Genomic DNA, 26,496 nt, shown 5'->3' with positions numbered 1-26,496 from the left:
CAAAGGTAAGTTTTTTAAAAGCAATACCATCCATATCTATGAATGAGTAACATACACTTACTGTAAAAATTAATTGCTCTATCACTTAAAAACCATGGTTGACAGAAACATTCTAAAAACAGACTCAAACTCAGCGTACAAAACTACTACATGGTCTATCTATTATAGTCTGTTGAATAAAAAAAAGTGAGTCAGTTGTTGTTCGCTGATGATACAGCGCTGGTGGCTGATTCATGTGAGAAACTGCAGAAGCTGGTGACTGAGTTTGGTAAAGTGTGTGGAAGAAGAAAGTTAAGAGTAAATGTGAATAAGAGCAAGGTTATTAGGTACAGTAGGGTTGAGGGTCAAGTCAATTGGGAGGTGAGTTTGAATGGAGAAAAACTGGAGGAAGTGAAGTGTTTTAGATATCTGGGAGTGGATCTGGCAGCGGATGGAACCATGGAAGCGGAAGTGGATCATAGGGTGGGGGAGGGGGCGAAAATTCTGGGGGCCTTGAAGAATGTGTGGAAGTCGAGAACATTATCTCGGAAAGCAAAAATGGGTATGTTTGAAGGAATAGTGGTTCCAACAATGTTGTATGGTTGCGAGGCGTGGGCTATGGATAGAGTTGTGCGCAGGAGGATGGATGTGCTGGAAATGAGATGTTTGAGGACAATGTGTGGTGTGAGGTGGTTTGATCGAGTGAGTAACATAAGGGTAAGAGAGATGTGTGGAAATAAAAAGAGCATGGTTGAGAGAGCAGAAGAGGGTGTTTTGAAGTGGTTTGGGCACATGGAGAGAATGAGTGAGGAAAGATTGACCAAGAGGATATATGTGTCGGAGGTGGAGGGAACGAGGAGAAGAGGGAGACCAAATTGGAGGTGGAAAGATGGAGTGAAAAAGATTTTGTGTGATCGGGGCGTGAAAATGCAGGAGGGTGAAAGGAGTGCAAGGAATAGAGTGAATTGGAGCGATGTGGTATACCGGGGTTGACGTGCTGTCAGTGGATTGAATCAAGGCATGTGAAGCGTCTGGGGTAAACCATGGAAAGCTGTGTAGGTATGTATATTTGTGTGTGTGGACGTATGTATATACATGTGTATGGGGGGGGGTTGGGCCATTTCTTTCGTCTGTTTCCTTGCGCTACCTCGCAAACGCGGGAGACAGCGACAAAGCATAAAAAAAAAAGAATAAAAAAAAAGCTAAAATTTTGTTGACCAGCGTAATCATCTCGGTGTAAGCAAACCCTAGTGCCAAAGCAAACATCATTAACTGGGTCACAAACACACTGCTCTCCTGTACTAATGACAGAAAAATGGTACAGATTTCTTTATCTTAGAGTAGGGAAACACCACAGTCACAGCCAACGTCACTGCCAGGGTCGTGAGCCAAAGCTCCCCTGTGCTACTTACAGACAAGCCATCAATCGTCCTGACATCATGAAAATATGCTGACAATGCATCTTCCTGAGGTTATCCCAATATGAGTATATGCTATTCTTTACAGTTAACATTACAAAAGATGCTAAAAATACATGCTGAGGTTTTGCCTTTCCCATACATATCAATCTTACTACGCAATTGTCAGCAAGATCTCTAAATATTCTTTCTTTATCCAAAAGACACAAATACACGATGAAGCATACACTTTCTCCATTACTCTGGGCTCACCTACTTCATGAATCTACACACTTTTTGATTTTGAGACCCTATATCCACAACATTGTTAAAAATACTTTGGAAGTATAATATGCAATCTTCAGTTAAGGGAAGATTAGGGTGATAATGCTAAAGAGTTTATTGTAATAAAAATAAATTCTGTAACTGCCATTCATTTCAACTTCATTAAAATGTGGGTAGTACACTTTATGCATTAAAGTGCTCAAGGACTGGAATCAAGGACCTCATAATGTCCTTATTAAAATGTGCTGCATTTCATGATTTTATTAGGACTCAATTTGACACAACAAAACAAATAAATTATAATCCTTGGTTTACAAAGGACTTGGATGATTCAGGCTGCTTTAACAATTAACTAGAGAAGAAAAGGGGAGCAACAATATATACTAAAGCAATTCAAAGAAAATTCTTTACAGTGACTCAGAGCAAATGATATTTGTTAAACAAAGCTGTAGATGCAAAAATGAAATATCACATTGTACAGTAGCATACATCATAATGCTGTATATAATGGATGGAGAAAAACAAAAATAAAACAGTTGGACGGTTCATACATCTGAACTATGTTAAGGCCATATCACCAACATCTGTCATATCTTTTAAGCTCATCACCTCAATCTTAGCTTTGCCTTTCGTTGGTGCAGTGATGATCTCTTCAATGGTGCGGAAATGTCCAGGATCAATCAAACCCTCCTGGAAAACAATTCTGATGAACACTACACTGCATAAGAACAAACAATCTCATAGTTCTTTCAGTTTTCTTTACCTGCAGTCACCAAAAGAGCAATTTACAAATTCATACATCCCAAAAGTATTTAAACTATGCCATTGTTTTAATCCAGGTTCATTAAAACTTTGTGTTTAACCATACAGTGGTATCCAACATCACATGCAATTTTCTTTCGGGATGGAGACCAACATAATGCGATGTTTCAACTTTTCCTTCCTCTATTCAAATATTCAGCTGACTTATATTAACATTAGTAGTTTATAAAAGTCTCTCCACTGCCTGTCAGGAACAGGCAAAAATTCTGCTATGCCAAGTACCCTATAAACATCACTACTGAAGCAAGTCCATTTCAAGTTGTGCATTCAGTGACTGTTTAATGACCTATGTGAGGAACACATCATCACTTAACAGCTGGAGAGGGAAGTGAAGCTGAATAACATGTAAAAGGTCAAGAAAGAAGCAACTCCTAACTCCTTCTGGGAGTAAGGAGGAGAGTGGACAGCAAGGAATCCCATTACCTTTGTGTGGATGTGTGGAACAAATTTTGTTACAAATGTGCATAACTTTCATGGCTGTAATCCTGAGACGATTGTCATGAGCCAAAATATTTCAAGATACTATCTTCAGTGTATGGAATTAATGATAGTGTGTAAAGTATCATTTAATGTGCATAGTGCCTGAATGAGAAGTTTAAGTATCTACTTCATTTGTTAGACTTTGTCGCTGTCTCCCGCGTTAGCGAGGTAGCACAAGGAAACAGACGAAAGAATGGACCAACCCACCCACATACACATGTATATGCATACACGTCCACACACGCACATATACATACCTATAAATCTCAACGTATACATATATACACACACAGACATATACATATATACACATGTACACAATTCATACTGTCTGCCTTTATTCATTCCCATCGCCACCCCGCCACACATGAAATAACAACACCCTCCACCCGCATGTGCACAAGGTAGCACTACGAAAAGGCAACAAAGGCCACATTTGTTCACACTCAGTCTCTAGCTGTCATGTACAATGCACCGAACCCCCAACTCCCTTTCCACATCCAGGTCCCACAGAACTTTCCATGGTTTACCCCAGATGCTTCACATGCCCTGGTTCAATCCATTGACAGCACGTCGACCCCGGTATACCACATCGTTCCAATTCACTCTATTCCTTGCACTCCTTTCACCCTCCTGCATGTTCAGGTCCCAATCACCCAAAATCTTTTTCACTCCATCTTTCCATCTCCAATTTGGTCTCCCACTTCTCATTTCCTCCACCTCTGACACATATATCCTCTTGGTCAATCTTTCCTCATTCATTCTCTCCATGTGACCAGACCATTTCAAAACACCCTCTTCTGCTCTCTCAACCACACTCTTTTTATTACCACACATATCTCTTACCCTTTCATTACTTACTCGATCAAACCACCTCACACCACATATTGTCCTCAAACATGTCATTTCCAGCACATCCACCCTCCTGCGAACAACTCTATCTATAGCCCAAACCTCGCAACCATATAACATTGTTGAAACATCTACTCCTTCAAACATACCCATTTTTGCTTTCCAAGATAACGTTCTCGACTTCCACACATTCTTCAACGCTCCCAGAACTTTCACCCCCTCCCCACCCTATGATTCACTTCCGCTTCCATGGTTCCATCCACTGCCAAATCCACTCCCAGATATCTAAAACACTTCACTTCCTCCATCCAAACTTACCTCCCAATTGACTTGTCTCTCAACCCTACTGTACCTAATAACCTTGCTCTTATTCACATTTACTCTCAGCTTTCTTCTTTCACACGCTTTACCAAACTCAGTCACCAGCTTCTGCAGTTTCTCACATGAATCAGCTACCAGCGCAGTATCATCAGCGAACAACAACTGACTCACTTCCCAAGCTCTCTCATCCACAACAGACTGCATACTTGCCCCTCTTTCCAAAACTCTTGCATTCACCTCCCTAACAACCCCATCCATAAACAAATTAAACAACCATGGAGACATCATGCACCCCTGATGCAAACCAACATTCACTGAGAACCAATCACTTTCCTCTCTTCCTACATGTACACATGCCTTACATCCTTGATAAAAACTTTTCACTGCTTCTAACAACTTGCCCCCCACACCATATATTCTTAATACCTTCCACATAGCATCTCTATCAACTCCATCATATGCCTTCTCCAGATCCATAAATGCTACATACAAATCCATTTGCTTTTCTAAGTATTTCTCACATACATTCTTCAAAGCAAACACTTGATCCACACATCCTCTACCACTTTAAGTATGGTATGATATTACTTTAGGAAAAAACAAAGAAACAAGTGAAGGACAGCCCTAGATGTGCTAGTCAACCCACTTCCTTCCACTCGTTATCAGAAATCATCATATATTTTTATACAAATTCATGCTTTTCACCACCAATGCTGTGCCTTTTTAAAAAAACAGGAGAAAAGTGAGACACCAAGTTCAAGAAAGAAAGAAACACGATGTCTCTACCACATTCCTTCCTCCTGCTCACTCAGAATTCCAACCAGCCAATACAATGGTGGGTATACTACCTTCTGCATATTTTCCCTTATATCTCTATTCCAATCTATCAATTCATGAGTCTTTTCTTTTACATGATCATGAAATTCTAGACCTAACCTACCTTTTAGGGATTAATACATCAATAATCAAAAGCCTTCCACAATAACCAGAAGTAATTTCATATGGTATGCAACTTCCTCCTCTACACTCGACGCACTGCTGAGTATATCTAAAAATTAAGGTGCAGATTTGCATCAAATTTAAAGAAATAAGGCCTTCCAATGACATGATATTCCTAATTAACACTATCAATGCGAATTAATCTTCCACTCATACTTACAATGTTAAGGTCTGGATCAAATTTCTCACTCTCAACCTTCATCAGAGGTACAACCTTCTCCTTCAGCTTTTTGGCTTCTTTACCTGGAATTATCATTCGCACCCTCATCTGGGCACGTTGGATTGGAATCCTCTAAAGAAATAAAAAAAAAATTCTCAAATATGAAGCACATATTTTGACTAGTTTACTATTTGTATTTAAAGATTCATCCAAGAATATAAAAGGGAACTGCATGTTCAGTACATCTGCACATAAACATTTGTGATAATTATAACCTTCTGATGCAATTCTTAGCATTACATATTTTGTACATGGTTTTGTACATAAATGAGTGCTCATTGATAATATAAACACCAAATAGTAAACCTTACACCAGCAACACCATTACTGCAAGTTTGAAAAGAACACTACTGTTAGTCCATAACTGTTTGGGTTAGTCATACATCTGTGAAAATGGTTTTGGTCATAGTATTATTTGTTTCTATTTCTGTTTATTCATATCTGATTGCTCTATAACATTACATACACCAAGTACTAAATCTTACACAACCATCACAATTACAAAGCAAATTTGATGATATGGATATTACCACTTACTTGTATGTTTATGATAATCACATATTTGTGACACTGTTTTTGGTCTTGCAATTTCCACATGCATTTGTTTGTAGATGAGTGCTCTGTATCATATACAATATGTCATCTTTATTTACTTATTATATCTAATCACCTTCTTCAAAGTTAGTGAGGTAGCACAAGGAAACAGATGAAAGAATGGCTTAACCCAGCCATATACACATGGATACACATAAATGCCCATACACACACATAGACATACCTATACATTTCAAGCTACCTACACATGCACATATTCATACTTGCTGCCTTCATCCATTCCTGTCGCCACCCTGCCATACATGAAATAGCACACACCCTCCCCTCCTACAAGGCAGCGCAAGGAAAAGAAAAAACAGGCCACATTTGTTCGCACTCAGTGCCTAGCTGTTATCTGTAATGCACCAAAAACCACAGTTCCCTTTCAACATCCAAGCCCCACAAAACTTTCCATGGTTTACCCCAGATGCTTCACATATCCTGGTTCAATCCATTGACAGCACGTCAACCCCAACATACCACATCGTTCCAATTCACTCTATTCCTTGCATGCCTTTCACCCTCCTGTATGTTCAGGCCCCGATTGCTCACATCATTCCAATTGACTCTATTCCTTGCATGGCTTTCACCCTCTTGTATGTTCCGGCCCCAATCACTTAAAAACCTTTTCACTCAATCCTTCCACCTCCAATTTGGTCTCCCGCTTCTCCTCGTTCCCTATACCCCTGACAAATATATCTTTTTTGTCAATCTTTCCTCAGTCATTCTCTCCATGTGACAACACCATTTCAACACGCCTTCTGCTCTCTCAACCACACCCTTTTTACCACACATCTCTCTTACCCTTTCATTACTTACTCGGTCAAACCACCTCACACCACATATTGTCCTCAAACATTTCATTTCCAACAGGTCCACCCTCCTCCACACAACCCTATTTATAGCCCATGTCTCGCAACCATACAACATTGTTGGAACCAACCACTATTCCTTCAAACATACCCATTTTTGCTCTCCAATATAATGTTCTCACCTTCCACACATTCTTCAATGCTCCCAGAACCTTCATCCCCTACCCCACCCTGTGACTCACTTCTGCTTCCATGGTTCCACCCACTGCTAAATCCACTCCCACATATCTAAAACACCTCACTTCATCCAGTTTTTCTCCATTCAAACTTACCTCCCAATACACTTGTCCCTCAGCCCTACTGAACCTAATAACCTTGCTCTTATTCACATTTACTCTCAGCTTTCTTCTTTCACAAACTTTACTAAACTCAGTCGCCAACTTCTGCAGTTTCTCACATGAATCAGCCATCAGCGCTATCATCAGTGAACAATTGACTCACTTCCCAAGCCCTCTCATCCACAACAGACTACATACTTGCCCCTCTTTCCAAAACTCTTGTATTCACCTCCTTAACCACCCCATCCATAAACAAATTGAACAACCATGGAGACACCACGCACCCCTGCCGAAAACCAACATTCACTGGGAATAAATCACTTTCCTCTCTTCCTACTTGTGCACATGCCTTACATCCTAAATAAAAACTTTTCACTGCTTCTGGCAACTTACATCCCATACCATATACTCTTAATACCTTCCACAAAGCATCTCTATTTACCCTATCATATGCCTTCTTCAGATCCATAAATGCTACATACAAATCCATCTGTTTTCCAAGTATTTCTCACATACAATCTTCAAAGCAAACACCTGATCCACACATCCTCTATCACTTCTGAAACCACACTGCTCTTCCCCAATCTGATGCTCTGTACATGCCTTTACCCTCTCAATTAATATCCTCCCATATAATTTCCCAGGAATACTCAACAAACTTGTACCTCTGTAATTTGAACACTCACCTTTATCCTCTTTGCCTTTGTACAATAGCACTATGCATGCATTCCGCCAATCCTCAGGCACTTCACCAGGAAACATACATACTTTGAATATCCTTACCAACCAATCAACAACACAGTCACCCCTTTTTTTTTTTTTTTAATAAATTCCACTGCAATACCATCCAAACCCACCGCCTTGTCAGCTCTCATCTTCCGCAAAGCTTTCACTACCTCTTCTCTGTTTACTAAACCATTCTCCCTGACCCCTCTCACTTAGCACACCACCTCAACCAAAACACCCTATATCTGCCACTCTATCATCAACTACAGTCAACAAACCTTCAAAATACTAACTCCATCTACTTCTCACTTCACCACTACTTGTTATTTCCTCCCCATTAGCCCCCTTCACCGATGTTCCCATTTGTTCTCTTGACTTATGCACTTTATCTACCTCCTTCCAAAACATCTTTTTATTCTCCCTAAAATTTAATGATACTCTCTCACCCCAACTCTCATTTGCCCTCTTTTTCACCTCTTGCACATTTCTCTTGACCTCCTGCTGCTTTCTTTAATACATCTTCCAGTCATTTGCACTACTTCCCTGCAAAAGTTATCCAAACGCCCCTCTCTTGTCTTTCACTAACAATCATGCTTCTTCATTCCACCACTCACTACCCTTTCTAATCTGCCCATCTCCCACCTTTCTCATGCCACAAGCATCTTTTGTGGAAGCCATCACTGCTTCCCTAAATACATCCCATTCCTCCCCCACTCCCCTTACATCATGTGCTCTCACCTTTTTCCATTCTGCACTCAACATCTCCAGGTACTTCCTCACACAAGTCTCCTTTCCAAGCTCACTTACTCTCACCACTCTCTTCACCCCAACATTCTCTTTTCTTTTCTGAAAACCAGTACAAATCTTCACCTTTGCCTCCCCAAGATAATGTTCAAACATCCCTCAAGCAGCCCCTCTGAGCACATTAATATCCAAAAGTCTCTTTTTCACATGCCTATCAATTAACATGTAATACAGTAACACTCTCTGGCCATTTCTCCTACTTACAAACGTATACTTATTTACATCTCTCTTTTCAAACCAAGTATTCCCAATCACCAATCCTTTTTCAGCACACAAATCTACAAGCTCTTCACCATTTCCATTTACAACACTGAACACCCCATATACACCAATCATACCCTCAACTGCCACTTTACTCACCTTTGCATTCAAACCATCCATCACTATAACCCGGTCTTGAGCAGCAAAGCTGTTAACATACTCACTGAGCTGCTCCTAAAACACTTGCCTCTCATGATCCTTTCCTCATGACTAGGTGCATAGGCACCAATAATTGCCCATCACTCTCCATCCACTTTCAGTTTTACCCATATCAATCTAGAGTTTACTTTCTTACACTCTATCACATACTCCCACAACTCCAGCTTCAGGAGTAGGAGTAGTGCTACTCCTTCCTTTGCTCTTGTCCTCTCACCAGCCCCTAACTTTACTCCCAAGGCATTCCCAAATCACTCTTCCCCTTTACCCTTAAGCTTCATTTCACTTACAGCCAAAACATCTAAGTTCCTCTCCTCAAACATACTACCTATCTCTCCTCTTTTCTCATCTTGGTTACATCCAAACATATTTAGACACCCCAATCTGACCCTTCAAGGAGGATGAGCACTCCCCCCATGACTCCTTCTTCTGTTTCTCATTTTGGAAAGTTAAATACAAGGATGGGAGGGTTTCTAGCCCCCTTTAGTCGCCTTCTACAACACGCAGGGAATACATGGGAAGTATTCTTTCTCATATACTAAATGACTATTACTTAGTGGGTTTGTTGACTGCCACTCTAATCATTTACCAGTAAGAGGCAGGGGGAATCCTGCTGAATTCAAGCATGATACAGCCAAATAATTTGCTGGAAAAGTTATATGATACAATACCTTAAAAAACATCCACTTGTAGATCAAATAATGAATAATATTCATGCCAAAATGGATTTTTAGTGAAATTTTAAAGCTTTAGACATGTATTGTATGCCAGCATAAGTATTCTAGAGGATGTACATTGAGACATCTGTGTGCCAGGGTGTTGAGGTTGGCTGTCATTTGGTCCTGATGTCACCCCTACTATGGTGCTAGAGGCAAGAAAGTATGAAAAAAAAAGTTCATCAAGAATCTCATCACTGTTCTCATCTCCTTATATTGCCATTTACACTTTTACTGAAACAATCAACAAGTGATTTACATACTGACTATTTCCACATCATAATAAAACTAAGTTTTGCAATATGAAATAGAACAACATTTCACTCTAAAATATCACCTTCTTTCACTATCCTAACGTCTATGAAGTCAGTTACTTTTCGTTCACATAAAGCCAACAGCTAGTCAGCAAGGACTATAATGTCACTGGTAAAATGTTGCCTCAAGCTTAGTTACATAAGGACTCAGAAAAAATATTTTTCAAAAGGTATGGAGGGGAAAGAAGAGAAGGAAAATAAATGAACATGCACAGGGCTCTGCCTCAAGGTGGAGAAAATGTTTTTCATACTGCAAAACTTGCATTTCTTACCTCAAGATGGTGCCCTCTGAGCATTAGAAACTAAGACTCGCATGATGGAAATGGGATCTTACCCTTGGCAACAGTATGGCCCACAATCTTCACCTGAACATGGTAAACCTAAACCCACACAGGGGAGAATGACCAGAAATAAACCGAAGCTGAAAGATCATATAATAATCAGAAAGACAGCCAAATGCTATAAACCTCTCTCACTAGCCTTATCCAGTAACAGAACCCTTATGATAGTCATGGAAGATATCACTTTCCTTATATCATGGGCTCTAGCAGTCAGTCCGGGTTGTGAAAGTAGTGACAACTTTATAAGCAACATGATATGTTTTTTGCTGACAAATGCTTTGGACAGCCTAAATATATGAATATTCCTCTTTCCAATCTTACTGGAGACTAAAGAAATTCTTAAGTATGACTGGACATGAAGGATGACATTTCAAACAAGAAGTTTTCCAGGACAGTATTAACTCATTATGTCTAGGATCAGACATTTGCTCACCTCACAGTTTCATGTGAAACCTGACAGTCAATTTTCTGAAAAGCATTAATGGGGTTGCTAAGGTAACATCAAGTTGACAAAGGCCACAATACATCAAAAGATAAAAGAAAAAATTATGTCAATCCACGAGCTACAGTGATAATATCCAATTCTCTATCACTCATTTTGTTTACAGCTACATGGCAGCTGCATGTCTCAAATTGGTTTACAGTTGTCCTAAATCGACAAAATGTATAATATAATGTGTTGAGAACAATAATATGACCTTGCAAGGTAAACATCCTCAGACTCAGTTCATTTAATGTATTACCAGTAGACTAGTAATAGGATAGGAACCTTAGGCTTTAGGGCCAGTCTTCACTATCACTGACAAAAAGTTAGAAGACCTCAACAGAAGTATATGTTGAGCTGAGACATTAAAAACAGCAACTGGAACAAAAAAAGTGAAGCGAAAGAAGCCAAATGAACGACATTCTAAACCAAGTGTACCAATGTCACAACATCTTGAAATATTTGAAAACGTCTCTATACAGGCATATGATTCATATCCCACATAGGGCCATCAATACACAAAGTACCTTCACTCCTGAATGCTCTTATCAATCACACATGACAAAGTACATTGTAAACTATACACAGTCTTCATTATTTTTCACAACAGAAAAAGAAAACAAACACATGATGAACAACAAAACAAATAATACATCACTGAGTAGAATGACTACCAACGATGACAAAGGTTTTCATAATGAAAAAAGCTGAAAGCTTAACTGGCTAATACTCCCACCATTTACACATACAAGAAAAAGAATCTATAAAACATAAACCTGTCTTTAAAAACAAAAATATTAGAGTGTAAGTTATGGAAATTTGTACAGGCCAGTACGATGAAATCATGAACACATGACTAGCCTAGCCAACTAAACATATCACAAAACTGTACATGTACCTGTAAAAAGAAAAGACCAAAATTATCAAAGTCGGCAGCACCAAACACAAATAAAAGTAGAGAATATAGAATATAATTCTGATGGCCAGAAGCAAACGTTATACGATAAATACTCCACAGACTAATGAAAGCAAGAGTCAACAGATTGACAATGCAGCAGTGAGAACAAATCAATAATAGGACTGGGTGCTGGAGGTCTGGGCAGGATGCTGCATAGCTGACAAGCCTCTGTCAATGAATACTAGCAAGCCTCATAGATATCATGGTGGTTAAAGAGGGTGAAATCCTATCGGATACACTGTATTTAAAAGAAAAATCAGTTTTCTGAACCTCTGCTGTAACCAAGTGATTTCTCTGGTGCTCAAAGGGCTCATTCTATTGTGAGAAAGACAAATACTTTTTACATACCCCAGTTAGCTGTTTGATGACATCAAGGGCTTGCTGCTTGTTGTTACGCTTGGGGTTCAGTGAGAAGTGGAGATCTTTCATGGCACTCTCTATCATGGATACAGTATATGGAGTCTTAGTCTCTGGGTTGATGCACTTGTCTGGTAACAGATTAATGAATGTTTTAATGGAAACTTGAAAGTAATAATGTTTTCCAGTAAACTACATAGAAGTATGAGGGAAATATAAGAAAATAAGTTTGTAAAAGAAAGTCCAGTATGCTGTGGTAGCATGGTATCAATGAAGAATGAATTTCTGGAGACTGATAAAAAGTATCCGAGTGAAGTAAGCTGAAGATAGGGTTAAAAAAGACCAGAGATAAAAAGCAAAAATAGATTAAGGGAGCTGCATATCTCAAAAAGAAGCAAGTGAAAAGAAAAACCACATTTATGGTTTACTAAGCCATCTTCAGCTAAAACCTGTGCGATTCTGGAGACAAGGCAGAAATTCTTAAGTCATCTTGCATTAACTGGCCTATGTACCGACTAACTATATGTGATCTAGAGCCCTCTCCTGTTATCTAGGTTATCTTGGGTGACTTTGTGGTTAGCATAGCATGGGACTGAACTGAGGTATCTTGACAATTAGCCAGAGGGGCTGTGCACTATTTATTTACATATTCTATAACTGCCCCTGGACCCCTTTCATGAAAGGGTTCTGATATAACTCCATGATCCCATTCCCAAGAGCTCCTACAGCCCTAGGGTTGTGCTACTTCCATTAGCAAGGAACTGATGGACAACTATGGATTGAGGAGGTTCTCCAATGAGACCGTTACTCCCTTTCATCAACAGATTATGATACAGTCTTGCTGAAGATGACTTTTCACTTGGTGTGACCACAGGCAGATGGAGACCCGCACCACCTTACCCACACAAGTAGGCTCAGATTACGTGAAACAACATTGTTTGTATTATCTACTTTTATGTAGAAAAGTGTAGAGTACTCGATACTGCTGCTGCAGCTCTAGGTTTCACATTCACACAAACTTAACACTTATATGCTTTAGGTACTATCCATATGCAAAGCACCAATCATTCATCGCACATTCATTCCCATTTATCCGTAATACTGTGGTTCTAAACATGGGTTATTATTCAAGCTGGTGCTATATGAAACTTATGCTCAATAAATTTCTACCTCCTTATTCCTTACATACTTCGATTGTGGAAGGTTTACACTTACTTAAGAAAGATTAAAAGTAGCTGCCCTATGGGAACCTTAAGTCAAAAATGTTTGGAGGAAGTAGACAGGAGAAAAAAATACCTGAAACAATAGAGGCAATTTCCCTAAATGAGGCCTCCTGATTTGCATGACGTTCTTTGTCAGACACTTGTAACTCTCCTTTTTCCAAAATCTCCAGACATACCTGAAAAAACAAAAAAATTTAAGGGAGAATTGTGAGAAATGTAGGAAGCTTTTGCAGCAAAGTAAAAAAAAATACGATGAAAGAAATTAAACAATTCATCTGACAAATGATGCAACAATATGCTCAACACAAATCCGCTACAGAGAAATATGGTCAGCTTGAGCTGCTCAAAAATGAATAACCAGCACTTTTAAACTTATTTCACAAGCACTAAATATCAAAAGGGAAGAAAGATACAAAATTCAAGATGCAAGGAGATTCCAATCAAACACTGCAGTTTGTACATTTTACTGCATACAACGAAAAGCTTTACATTATCATAATTGATTGCCGTTTCCTGCATCAGCAAGGTGGGGCCAGGAAACAGATGAAGAAAAACCCATCCACTAATATACCCATATATATACATAAATGCTCATACACATACATATGCATATGAACATAAACACATATACAAACACATACAAAGACAAACATATATAAACATACATATTCATACTTGTCCGCCTCCAATCCATTCCCAGCGCCACCCCCATCCCACAGAAATTAGCATTACTGCTCCTCCGCTTCAGCAGGGTAGTATCAGAAAAACCAATAAAAAAAGGCCACGCTTGTTCACACTTGGTCTCTAGCTGTCAATGTGCAATGTACTGAAACCACATCTCCCTGTCCACATCCAGGCCCTACATGGGCTATAGATTGGGTCAAATGGAGGAGGGTGGCTGTGTTGGAAATGAAATGTTTGAGGACAATACGTGGTGTAAGGTGGTTTGATCAAGTAACAAAAAGGTAAGAGAGATGTGTGGTAATAAAAAGTGTGTGGCTGAGAGAGCAAAAGAGGGTGTGTAGAAATGGTATGGACATATGGAGAGAATGAGTGAGGAAAGGTTGACAAAGAGGATATACGTGTCTGAGGTGGAGGGAGCAAGGAGAAGCGGGAGACCAAATTGGAGGTGGAAAGATGGAGTGAAAAAGATTTTGAGTGACCAGGGCCTGAACATACAGGAGGGTGAGAGGCGTGCAAAGAATAGAGTGGACTGGAACCATGTGGTATTCTGGGATCGACGTGCTGTCAATGGACTAAACCACAGTATGTGAAACATCTTGGGTAAACAATATAAATATCGAGTTATATATGGCAATCTTAAGCAAGTTTCTTACAGATGAAGTCTTGGTATCAATCTGTATCTTTGTACAAACCAAATTGACCACATCCATCCTGTGTGAGGAGTCTAAAGGCCTTAGTAGTTAGTGCAATAAGCAGTTACATGGAAAAGTTCTCTATTCTGGAGGTAATAATCATACAGTTTAGCTCTCTACTACATTACATATTTCTAACCACACAAAATGCACATTCAGTGTGGAAATCCCCTGATGACAAAATATTCCACAGAGTCAAAATCAATTTCAGATCAAGGAAATGCACAAATACATAAACAAGTTACTTGACCAATCACTATGAATTTTAACTACAGCAATGCATAAAGCAAAAACATGCAAGTCATTTAATATGACATTATTTTATTATTTTCTTTATTTTATTTTATTTGTTTTATTTTATTTTATTTATCGCTATCTCCCGCATTAGCAAGGTAACACAAGGAAACAGACAAAAGAATGGCCCAACCTACCCACATACACATATATATATATATATATATATATATATATATATATATATATATATATATATATATATATATATTTTTTTTTTTCATACTATTCGCCATTTCCCGCGATAGCGAGGTAGCGTTAAGAACAGAGGACTGGGCCTTTGAGGGAATATCCTCACCTGGCCCCCTTCTCTGTTCCTTCTTTGGGAAAATTAAAAAAAAAAAACGAGAGGGGAGGATTTCCAGCCCCCCGCTCCCTTCCCTTTTAGTCGCCTTCTACGACACGCAGGGAATATGTGGGAAGTATTCTTTCTCCCCTATCCCTGTTTCCTTGCGCTACCTCGCAAACGCGGGAGACAGCGACAAAGTATAAAAAAAAAAAAAAAAAAAAAAAATATATATATATATAATATAATTTTTTTTTTTTTTCCTTTGTCGCTGTCTCCCGCGTTTGCGAGGTAGCGCAAGGAAACAGACGAAAGAAATGGCCCAACCCACCCCCATACACATGTATATACATACATCCACACACGCAAATATACATACCTACACAGCTTTCCATGGTTTACCCCAGACGCTTCACATGCCTTGATTCACTCCACTGACAGCACGTCAACCCCTGTATACCACATCACTCCAATTCACTCTATTCCTTGCCCTCCTTTCACCCTCCTGCATGTTCAGGCCCCGATCACACAAAATCTTTTTCACTCCATCTTTCCACCTCCAATTTGGTCTCCCACTTCTCCTCGTTCCCTCCACCTCCGACACATATATCCTCTTAGTCAATCTTTCCTCACTCATTCTCTCCATGTGCCCAAACCATTTCAAAACACCCTCTTCTGCTCTCTCAACCACGCTCTTTTTATTTCCACACATCTCTCTTACCCTTACGTTACTTACTCGATCAAACCACCTCACACCACACATTGTCCTCAAACATCTCATTTCCAGCACATCCATCCTCCTGCGCACAACTCTATCCATAGCCCATGCCTCACAACCATACAACATTGTTGGAACCACTATTCCTTCAAACATACCCATTTTTGCTTTCCAAGATAATGTTCTCAACTTCCACACATTCTTCAAGGCTCCCAGGATTTTCGCCCCCTCCCCCACCCTATGATCCACTTCCGCTTCCATGGTTCCATCCGCTGCCAGATCCACTCCCAGATATCAAAAACACTTTACTTCCTCCAGTTTTTCTCCAGTCAAACTTACCTCCCAATTGACTTGACCCTCAACCCTACTGTACCTAATAACCTTGCTCTTATTCACATTTACTCTTAACTTTCTCAACAAACTTATACCTCTGTAATTTAGCACTCACTCTTATCCCCTTTGCCTTTGTACAATGGCACTATGCACGCATTCCGCCAATCCTCAGGCACCTCACCATGAGTCATACATACATTAAATAACCTTACCAACCAGTCAACAATACAGTCACCCCCTTTTTTAATAAATTCCACTGCAATACCATCCAAACCTGCTGCCTTGCCGGCTTTCATCTTCCGCAAAGCTTTTACTACCTCTTCTCTGTTTACCAAATCATTTTCCCTAACCCTCTCACTTTGCACACCACCTCGACCAAAACACCCTATATCTGCCACTCTATCATCAAACACATTCTACAAACCTTCAAAATACTCACTCCATCTCCTTCTCACATCACCACTTCTTGTTATCACCTCCCCATTTGCACCCTTCACTGAAGTTCCCATTTGCTCCCTTGTCTTACGCACTTTATTTACCTCCTTCCAGAACATCTTTTTATTCTCCCGAAAATTTAATGATACTCTCTCACCCCAACTCTCATTTGCCCTCTTTTTCACCTCTTGCACCTTTCTCTTGACCTCCTGTCTCTTTCCTTTATACATCTCCGACTCGATTGCATTTTTTCCCTACAAAAATCGTCCAAATGCCTCTCTCTTCTCTTTCACTAATAATCTTACTTCTTCATCCTTAGTATATATATATATATATATATATATATATATATATATATATATATATATATATATATATATATATATTTGTTCCCTGGGGATAGGGGAGAAAGAATACTTCCCACGTATTCCCTGCATGTCGTAGAAGGCGACTAAAAGGGGAGGGAGCGGGGGGCTGGAAATCCTCCCCTCTCGTTTTTTTTTTAATTTTCCGAAAGAAGGAACAGAGAATTGGGCCAGGTGAGGGTATTCCCTCAAAGGCCCACTCCTCTGTTCTTAACGCTACCTCGCTAATGCGGGAAATGGCGAATAGTTTGAAAGAAAGATATATATATATATATATATATATATATATATATATATATATATATGATATGCCTATATATGATAGGCATATGATAGAGTTGATAGAGATGCTCTGTGGAAGGTATTAAGAATATATGGTGTGGGAGGAAAGTTGTTAGAAGCAGTGAAAAGTTTTTATCGAGGATGTAAGGCATGTGTACGTGTAGGAAGAGAAGAAAGTGATTGGTTCTCAGTGAATGTAGGTTTGCGGCAGGGGTGTATGATGTCTCCATGGTTGTTTAATTTGTTTATGGATGGGGTTGTTAGGGAGGTGAATGCAAGAGTTTTGGAAAGAGGGGCAAGTATGAAGTCTGTTGGGGATGAGAGAGCTTGGGAAGTGAGTCAGTTGTTGTTCGCTGATGATACAGCGCTGGTGGCTGATTCATGTGAGAAACTGCAGAAGCTGGTGATTGAGTTTGGTAAAGTGTGTGAAAGAAGAAAGTTAAGAGTAAATGTGAATAAGAGCAAGGTTATTAGGTACAGTAGGGTTGAGGGTCAAGTCAATTGGGAGGTGAGTTTGAATGGAGAAAAACTGGAGGAAGTGAAGTGTTTTAGATATCTGGGAGTGGATCTGGCAGCGGATGGAACCATGGAAGCGGAAGTGGATCATAGGGTGGGGGAGGGGGCGAAAATTCTGGGAGCCTTGAAAAATGTGTGGAAGTCGAGAACATTATCTCGGAAAGCAAAAATGGGTATGTTTGAGGGAATAGTGGTACCAACAATGCTGTATGGTTGCGAGGCGTGGGCTATGGATAGAGATGTGCGCAGGAGGATGGATGTGCTGGAAATGAGATGTTTGAGGACAATGTGTGGTGTGAGGTGGTTTGAGCGAGTAAGTAACGTAAGGGTAAGAGAGATGTGTGGAAATAAAAAGAGCGTGGTTGAGAGAGCAGAAGAGGGTGTTTTGAAATGGTTTGGGCACATGGAGAGAATGAGTGAGGAGAGATTGACCAAGAGGATATATGTGTCGGAGGTGGAGGGAACGAGGAGAAGAGGGAGACCAAATTGGAGGTGGAAAGATGGAGTGAAAAAGATTTTGTGTGATCGGGGCCTGAACATGCAGGAGGGTGAAAGGAGGGCAAGAATAGAGTGAATTGGAGTCATGTGGTATACAGGGGTTGACGTGCTGTCAGTGGATTGAAGCAAGGCATGTGAAGCGTCTGGGGTAAACCATGGAAAGCTGTGTAGGTATGTATATTTGCGTGTGTGGACGTGTGTATGTACATGTGTATGGGGGGGGGGGTTGGGCCATTTCTTTCGTCTGTTTCCTTGCGCTACCTCGCAAACGCGGGAGACAGCGACAAAGCTAAAAAAAAAAAAAAAAAATATATATATATATATATATATATATATATATATATATATATATATATACAACAAAATGAAAATAAGTAAACATATAATAAAAAAGGCCCTTCACCAACTGATGTAAATTTAGACGATGGAAATGCACGAAAAAATAATTAAGATAATTCACAGAATCAATCAGTATGAATTCAAACATTCATCCTATTCAGACTGATCTCCTGTAATCAACTTACATGAATTTAGACTTTGAAAATGCACGAAAAAATAATGATAATCAACTGAATCAATCAACATGAATTCAAACGTCCATCCTAAAAAGACTAACCTTTTTCTGATCTTCAGTTTCAAAACATTTTAACAATTCTCCTTTCTTTGCCACCTGACCCTTGGATACATTGGTAAACACAGCTTCACTCTGCAGAACCTCATCCAAGTCTTTCTCTCTGTAAGTAAATCCTCATCTTCAAAAAAAAGTTTGTTCAAAAGTCGTATCTATATCTGCATCTACTAAAGTACAGTACTTTCATACATTCAATGTAAGGATCCTTCTCTTAGTCATGTACAGGCCACAGCAAAATTAATTTATGATTATCAATGACTATTATCATTTGTTATACTTGATTGCCATTTCCCACATCAGCAAGGTAGCACCAGGAAACAGACAAAGAACAGCCCATCCACTCATATGCAAATATATATACATAAATGCCCATACATGAACATATACATAACATATACACATATACACATATGCATACACATACAGAGACATAAACATTCAGACTTGCTTGCATTCATCCATTCCTGGCACTACCCAACCCTACACTAAATAGCATCGCTACCCCCTGCTTCAGCAAGGTAGCGCCAGGAAAACAGACAAAAAAGGCCACATTCGTTCGCACTCAGTATCTAGCTGTCATGTGTGATGCACCAAAAACACAGCTCCCTGCACACATACAAGCCCCAAAAACCTTTCCATGGTTTTACCCCAGAATGTTTCACGTGCCCTGGTTCAGTCCATTGAAAGCACGTCAACCCCAGTATACCACACTGTTCCAATTCACTCTATTCCTTGCATGCCTCTCACTCTCCTGTACGTTTAGGCACTAATCACTCAAAATCTTTTTCACTCCATCCTTCCACCTCTAATTTGGTCTCCCACTTCCCCTTGTTCCCTCCACCTTGACACATACCTCCTCTGTCAACCTTTCCTCACTCATTCTTTCCATAAGTCCAAACCATCTCAACACACCCACTTCTGCTCTCTCAACCAGAAATGCTTTAAATCCTTGGTAAAAACTTTTCACTGCTTCTTGCAGCTTACCTCCCACACCATATGCTCTAAAGAACTTCCACAGAGCATCTCTATCAACCCTATCATAAACATTCTCTAGGTCCATAAATGCTACATACAAATCCATTTGTTTTTTAAGTATTTCTTACACACATTCTTCAAAGCAAACACCTGATCCACACATCCTCTACCACTTCTGAAACCACAATGCACCTCCCCAGTCTGATGCTCTGTACATGCCTTCACCCTCTCAATCAATACCCTTCCATATAGTTTCCATGGAATACTCAACAAACTTAAGCCTCTGTAGTTTGAATACTCACCTTTATCTCCTTTGCCTTTGTACAATGGCACTGTGCATGCATTTTGCTAATACCCGGGCAATTCACCAAGATCCGTACATACATTGAATATCCTTACCAAACCAGTCGCCTTGCTGGATTTCATCTTCCACAAAGCTTTCACTACCTCTTCTCTCTTAACTAAACCATTCTTCCTTTGCACACCAGCCCAACCAAAACACATTCAATCTGCCACTCTATCATCAAACATATTCAACAAACCTTCAAAAACACTCACTCCATCTCCTCCTCACTTTACTACTACCTGTTATCACTTCTCCTATTGTCCCCTTCACTGATGCTCCCATTTGTTCTCTTTGTCTTATGCACATTACTCATCTTCTTCCAAAACATCTTTTTAATAATATTCTCTCACCCCAACTCTCATTTGTCCTCTTTTTCAACCCTTGCACCTTTCTCTTGACCTCCTGCCACTTTCTTTTATACATCTCCCAGTCATTTGTGCTCCTTCCTTGTAAGTATCTTCTAAACACCTCTACTTTCTCTTTCCCTAACAACTACCCTTTCTATTCTGCCCATCACCCACCTTTCTTATGACACATGCATCTCATGCACATGCCATCACTGCTACCCTAAATACATCTCATCCCTCACCCATTCCCCTCATCACTTGCAATTCTAGACTCAATCTGTCTTGGTACTTACTCACACAAGCCTCCTTTCCAAGCTCACTTACTCTCACCACTCTCTTCACCCTAACATTTTCTCTTTTTGAAAACTCAACAAATCTTCAACTTTGCCCCCACAAGATAGTGATCAGACATCCCACCAGCTGCCCCTCTCTGCATAATAACAGTCAAAAGTCTCTTTTACATGCCTATCAATAAACATGTAATATAATAATGTCCTTTGACTATTCCTCCTACTCACATATGTATACTTATGTGTATATCTCTTTTTAAACCAGGTATTCCTAATCATCACTCTTTTTTCAGCACATCAATCCACAAGCTCTTCACCATTTCCATTCACAACGCAGAGTACCCCATGTACACCAATTATACCCTCAACCGCCATATTACTCGCCTTCCCATTTAAATTACCCATCACTAATACCCGGTCCCGAGCACCAAAGCTGCTGACACACTCACTCACCCGCTCCCAAAACACTTGCCTCTTGTGATCTTTCTTTTCATGACCAGGTGCATGAGCACCAATAATCACCCATCTCTCCATCCACTTTCGGTTTTACCTACATCAATCAGAATTTACTTTCTTACACTCTAACACACACTCCTACAACTTCTGCTTCAGGAGTAGTGCTACTCCTTCCTTAGCTCTTGTCCTCTCACTAACCCCTGACTGTACTCCCAAGACTTTTCCACAGCATTTTTCCCTTTTACCCTCAAGCTTCATTTCACTCAGAGAGATGGGTGATCAATGACTTGTATCTATCATTTTTTTTGCAATCGGTGGATTTTTCCTACCTGTGTAGTTGCCTTTATACTAAAGTCACATTTAGCCAACCAGCAGTGTGAAAAAAAATATGGTAAAAGAAGTATTAGAAAATTACTTTATCAGACAATGCCAAATGATGCAAGAGTATGCTCAGCACAAGACTGCTACAAAGTAGTCTGGTAAGCTGTAAGCTTGAACTGCACAAAAATCAATAACCACCACTTTTAAACTTATTTCATAATTACTGAATATCAAAAGGGGTAAAAAGATAAAAAAATCAGGTTGCAAGGAAATCCTAATCATACACTACAGCTTGTCACCACAAAAAATGGAAGTATTACGTTATATAAAGGAAGTTTCTTGCAGCTGAAACAATGGTGTCAACCCTAAAGATGAGGAAATACGTGTGATTAAACAATGTTAAACAAGAACTATGTAAAATCATCCTGAACTAGAAAAACTTCTCCCAAGGATGAAGTTTATTGTAGTTTCTGCATTATTCTAGAAAAAAATACTATCATGACATGCTTTCAGCCACTGACTGAGGCTGTTCTTTCAAGTGGGCATTAGAAGAAAAACCTGAAAATTCATGAGCATAGCCTTTCAAATCATGGTAATGTATCATTCCACTTGCACATATTACCATTTATGGTACCGTGTTTGACCAGCTTCAATAATTCTACATCGACATTCATAATCTTTATTACTAATGCATTAATTGATGTAAAAATATAACAACAACCTCCATAGGTCTGAAATCTAACCCATATATAACACACTAACACTAAACAAAGTCACTCATTACCCAAAGGTAATTCGAGACGCGACAAAACGTAATTAACCAGCACACGTTCCCTTGATCCCTTCACAAGTATACAGCTAAATTATCTTAAAGATAACCTAATACTTCTCCTGATATCTCCCTCACCGTTATCACCTTCGATAACATCGCAAAATTAAATATAATGGTCCACATCCGCGCCATGGTATTCTAGAAGCAACACCACTGCAATAGCATAAATCATTTTGCTCCTAATTACTTAAGCAAAGCTTAACAGGTAAATCAATCACTAACTACCCAATTAAGACTGACCCAAAGACTTTTTTTTTAAACTCACATCTTCTGCCGCCAGCTCTGGACTTTATTCTTGTAACAGGCGATTTCAAACCTCTTGCCCCCTTTCTTCATCCTGACTACAGCGATGTTGGTCAGACGGATCTGATTAGTGGGTGTGAAGATCTTACCACCTCCTTTACTCATGGCTGCTGTCTACTTCTTCCAAGATAATTCCGAACCCTGGACACTCCCTGGTTCCTGCGGGACGACTACAAGACAACGACGTACTTGCCACCACTGTCACCTAAGAGCGTTTTAACGTGACTCTTGACAAGTGGAGTGTTCGTGTTGGCAATCTGGATGGAATCCGGTCATGAAATGACATGACGTCATCACACCATAGCCATATATGTAGACCAAGAATATTATAACCTGACAGCTTTCTTAAATGGCAAAGATTCGTGTTCGTAGACTATCTGACTGATGGTTGTGAAAGCAATTAATGGTCTTAATGAATAACCCAAAAGTGCACAGGCCCCAAAAGCAAGCAAAATCAAGCGCAGATCACAATGAACTTTCTGGAAGGTCATGTTTCACTCGGCCATGTTCAGTCGTTCTGTACCGGTTCAAGACTTGTAGACAATTTCAAAGGGTAAACTGCTCCACACTACAAAATATTGGGAATCGAGTTAATAGATAAGCAAAAAAGGGAAACGTATGGCCACCTAACGCAACATGGCGAAACAATGGGAAACAAACAATTATAGTGACTGTTTTGTAGTTTGTCAGCCTAATCACCTGATATACTAAAAATGATAAATGAATAGAGAGGGAAGAAGTCAGCGTTCCACAAATCACTGACGGTCAAGAATTGAGTGTTATAACATGTCCTCAGTTATTCGGACAGTTCATCCAGGAAATCAAATGATTTCCTGATACAAATATCACGGAAACATGAATGTATTTAGGTCTTCAATTTTCAGCAGTATTTGCAAACATTGTAGTCCGTGAAAGCCTTTGCTATATAAGAAATAGTTGTGTTATGAGGTCTTTCCTTACCCTTCATGAGAACAGCACAAAACTATTCCAAAGTGACTAATTCAAGATGACAAAGCGTACCTCTAAATAGCTATTAAAGTTTCACCCAGACACGTGTGGAGTCGTGCATATTATGAAGACCAAATTCATTGTATGACAAATGGGAAAACGGAAACACGATAGCCAACTAACTTACAGTTAAAAGAGGACCTGTGTCTTAAATGTCTTGCTCGAAGGCAAATACTTTACAAAATAACATATACAGATACTAGTTATAGTAATCTGTAATTGAAATAAAAGTTTCGTGTACATTTTCGAACTGTCAGTGCTATTTTTCGACGAAAGAATTTTTTTCACGATTTCTAGAAAAAAAATTATATCTTAAAAGAATGGTGGATATGAATACAAACAACATACGAGATCTACGCGAACGACGTGTTGTTGTGAGATAGAGTACCGGCATAGGTGTCATCTGTGAATCCGAGAGATAAAAAGAGGCTGATTAATCACATGTGGCAGTGACAGTGTCAAAAAATGTGGAAAGCGAGGAGAAGAGGTGTAGGTCTACTGGGAAAATACATATTGTCGGTCTTGCTGAGGCAGCCATAAGTACCTTAGTTTACTACATACGGCTTTGGCGAGGGCTTCTGCCGGGCCGAGTTTATCGAGCAGGCAATACTCGAGGTTAGTCATTTTTTTTCTGGGAGGGGTGGGGGGGCACGGCTTGATGTTGATTAGGATAATGATGAAATATTTCAACATGTACGGTGTATGTTATTTGACTATAGGACAAAACTTTAATGTCAGCACATTTCTTACAGGTAGTGTATGGGATGTGGACTGGCATTGCATGTTTTGGAGTACTTATTTAATATGGTACTGCCTGAATGTCACTTAAAGAGTGATATGAAATTTAGGGAATATGTGGGGTTAATTCACCTTTAATGTGGTGATACACACACACACACACCCATAATATATATATATATATATATATATATATATATATATATATATATATATATATATATATATGGAGAGAATGAGTGGAGAAAGATTGACCAAGAGGATATATGTGTCGGAGGTGGAGGGAACGAGGAGAAGAGGGAGACCAAATTGGAGGTGGAAAGATGGAATGAAAAAGATTTTGTGTGATCGGGGCCTGAACATGCAGGAGGGTGAAAGGAGGGCAAGGAATAGAGTGAATTGGAGCGATGTGGTATACAGGGGTTGACGTGCTGTCAGTGGATTGAATCAAGGCATGTGAAGCGTCTGGGGTAAACCATGGAAAGCTGTGTAGGTATGTATATTTGCGTGTGTGGACGTATGTACATGTGTATGGGGGGGGGGTTGGGCCATTTCTTTCGTCTGTTTCCTTGCGCTACCTCGCAAACGCGGGAGACAGCGACAAAGTATAAAAAAAAAAAAAAAATATATATATATATATATATATATATATATATTTTTTTTTTTTATACTTTGTCGCTGTCTCCCGCGTTTGCGAGGTAGCGCAAGGAAACAGACGAAAGAATGGCCCTCCTACCCACATACACATGTATATATATATATATATATACACGTCCACACATGCACATATACATACCTATACATCTCATCGTATATATATATATATATATATATATATATATATATATATATATATATATATATTTTTATATATATATACACACACAGACATATACATATATATATACATGTTCATAATTCATACTGCTTGCCCTTATTCATTCCTGTTGCCACCCCGCCACTCATGAAATAACAACCCCCTCCCCCCTGCATGTGAACGAGGTAGCACTAGGAAAAGACAACAAAGGCCACATTCGTCCACACTCAGTCTCTAGCTGTCATGTATAATGCACCGAAACCACAGCTCTCTTTCCTCATCCAGGCCCCACAGAACTTTCCATGTTTTACCTCAAACACTTCACTTGCCCTGATTCAATCCATTGACAGCATGTCGCCCCCGGTATACCACATCATTCCAATTCACTATTCCTTGCACACCTTTCACCCTCCTGCATGTTCAGGCCCCGATCACTCAAAATCTTTTTCACTCCATCTTTCCACCTCCAATTTGGTCTCCCACTTCTCCTCATTCCCTCTGCCTCTGACACATATATCCTCTTTGTCAATCTTTCCTTACTCATTCTCTCCATGTGACCAAACCATTTCTAAATGCCCTCTTCTGCTCTCTCAACCACACTCTTTTTATTACCACATGTCTCTCTTACCCTTTCATTACTTATTCGATCAAACCACCTCACACCACATATTGTCCTCAAACATCTCATTTCCAGCACATCCACCCTCCTATGCACAACTCTATCTATAGCCGATGCCTCACAACCATATAAAATTGTTGGAACCACTATTCCCACAAAAATACCCATTTTTGCTTTCAAGATAATGTTCTCGACTTCCACATATATATATATATATATATATATATATATATATATATATATATATATATATATATATATATATATATCG

At 39.5% G+C, this 26,496-nt stretch overlaps 2 protein-coding genes across 5 annotated transcripts in view; one reads left to right on the top strand and one right to left on the bottom strand.

Annotated features, from left to right (window-relative positions):
* Nucleotides 1-1,907: 1,907 nt before the first annotated feature.
* On the bottom strand, nt 1,908-23,313 carry Sbds (SBDS ribosome maturation factor). Its single transcript, XM_071661302.1, has 6 exons — nt 23,006-23,313; nt 19,159-19,276; nt 13,513-13,615; nt 12,208-12,347; nt 5,296-5,427; nt 1,908-2,351 (listed from the first exon to the last, which is right to left on the bottom strand). Exons 1-6 carry the CDS (start codon nt 23,146-23,148, stop codon nt 2,220-2,222), a joined length of 768 nt encoding a protein of 255 aa, XP_071517403.1. The 5' UTR covers nt 23,149-23,313; the 3' UTR covers nt 1,908-2,219.
* Nucleotides 23,314-24,410: 1,097 nt separating this feature from the next.
* Tgt (tRNA-guanine transglycosylase) overlaps nt 24,411-26,496 on the top strand; it is a 101,938-nt gene continuing 99,852 nt past the window's right edge. For all 4 annotated transcript variants that reach the window (XM_071661058.1, XM_071661055.1, XM_071661060.1 and 1 more), the window contains exon 1: nt 24,411-24,666. The gene's annotated coding sequence lies outside the window, so the exon portion shown is untranslated. The remainder of the gene's footprint in view (nt 24,667-26,496) is intronic.

The sequence above is a fragment of the Panulirus ornatus genome, chromosome 73 (assembly GCF_036320965.1).
Source record: "Panulirus ornatus isolate Po-2019 chromosome 73, ASM3632096v1, whole genome shotgun sequence".
In the NCBI taxonomy this organism is placed as follows: domain Eukaryota; kingdom Metazoa; phylum Arthropoda; class Malacostraca; order Decapoda; family Palinuridae; genus Panulirus; species Panulirus ornatus.
The sequence above is the reverse complement of the archived record's forward strand: the minus strand, read 5'-3'. Positions and strand labels throughout refer to the sequence as shown.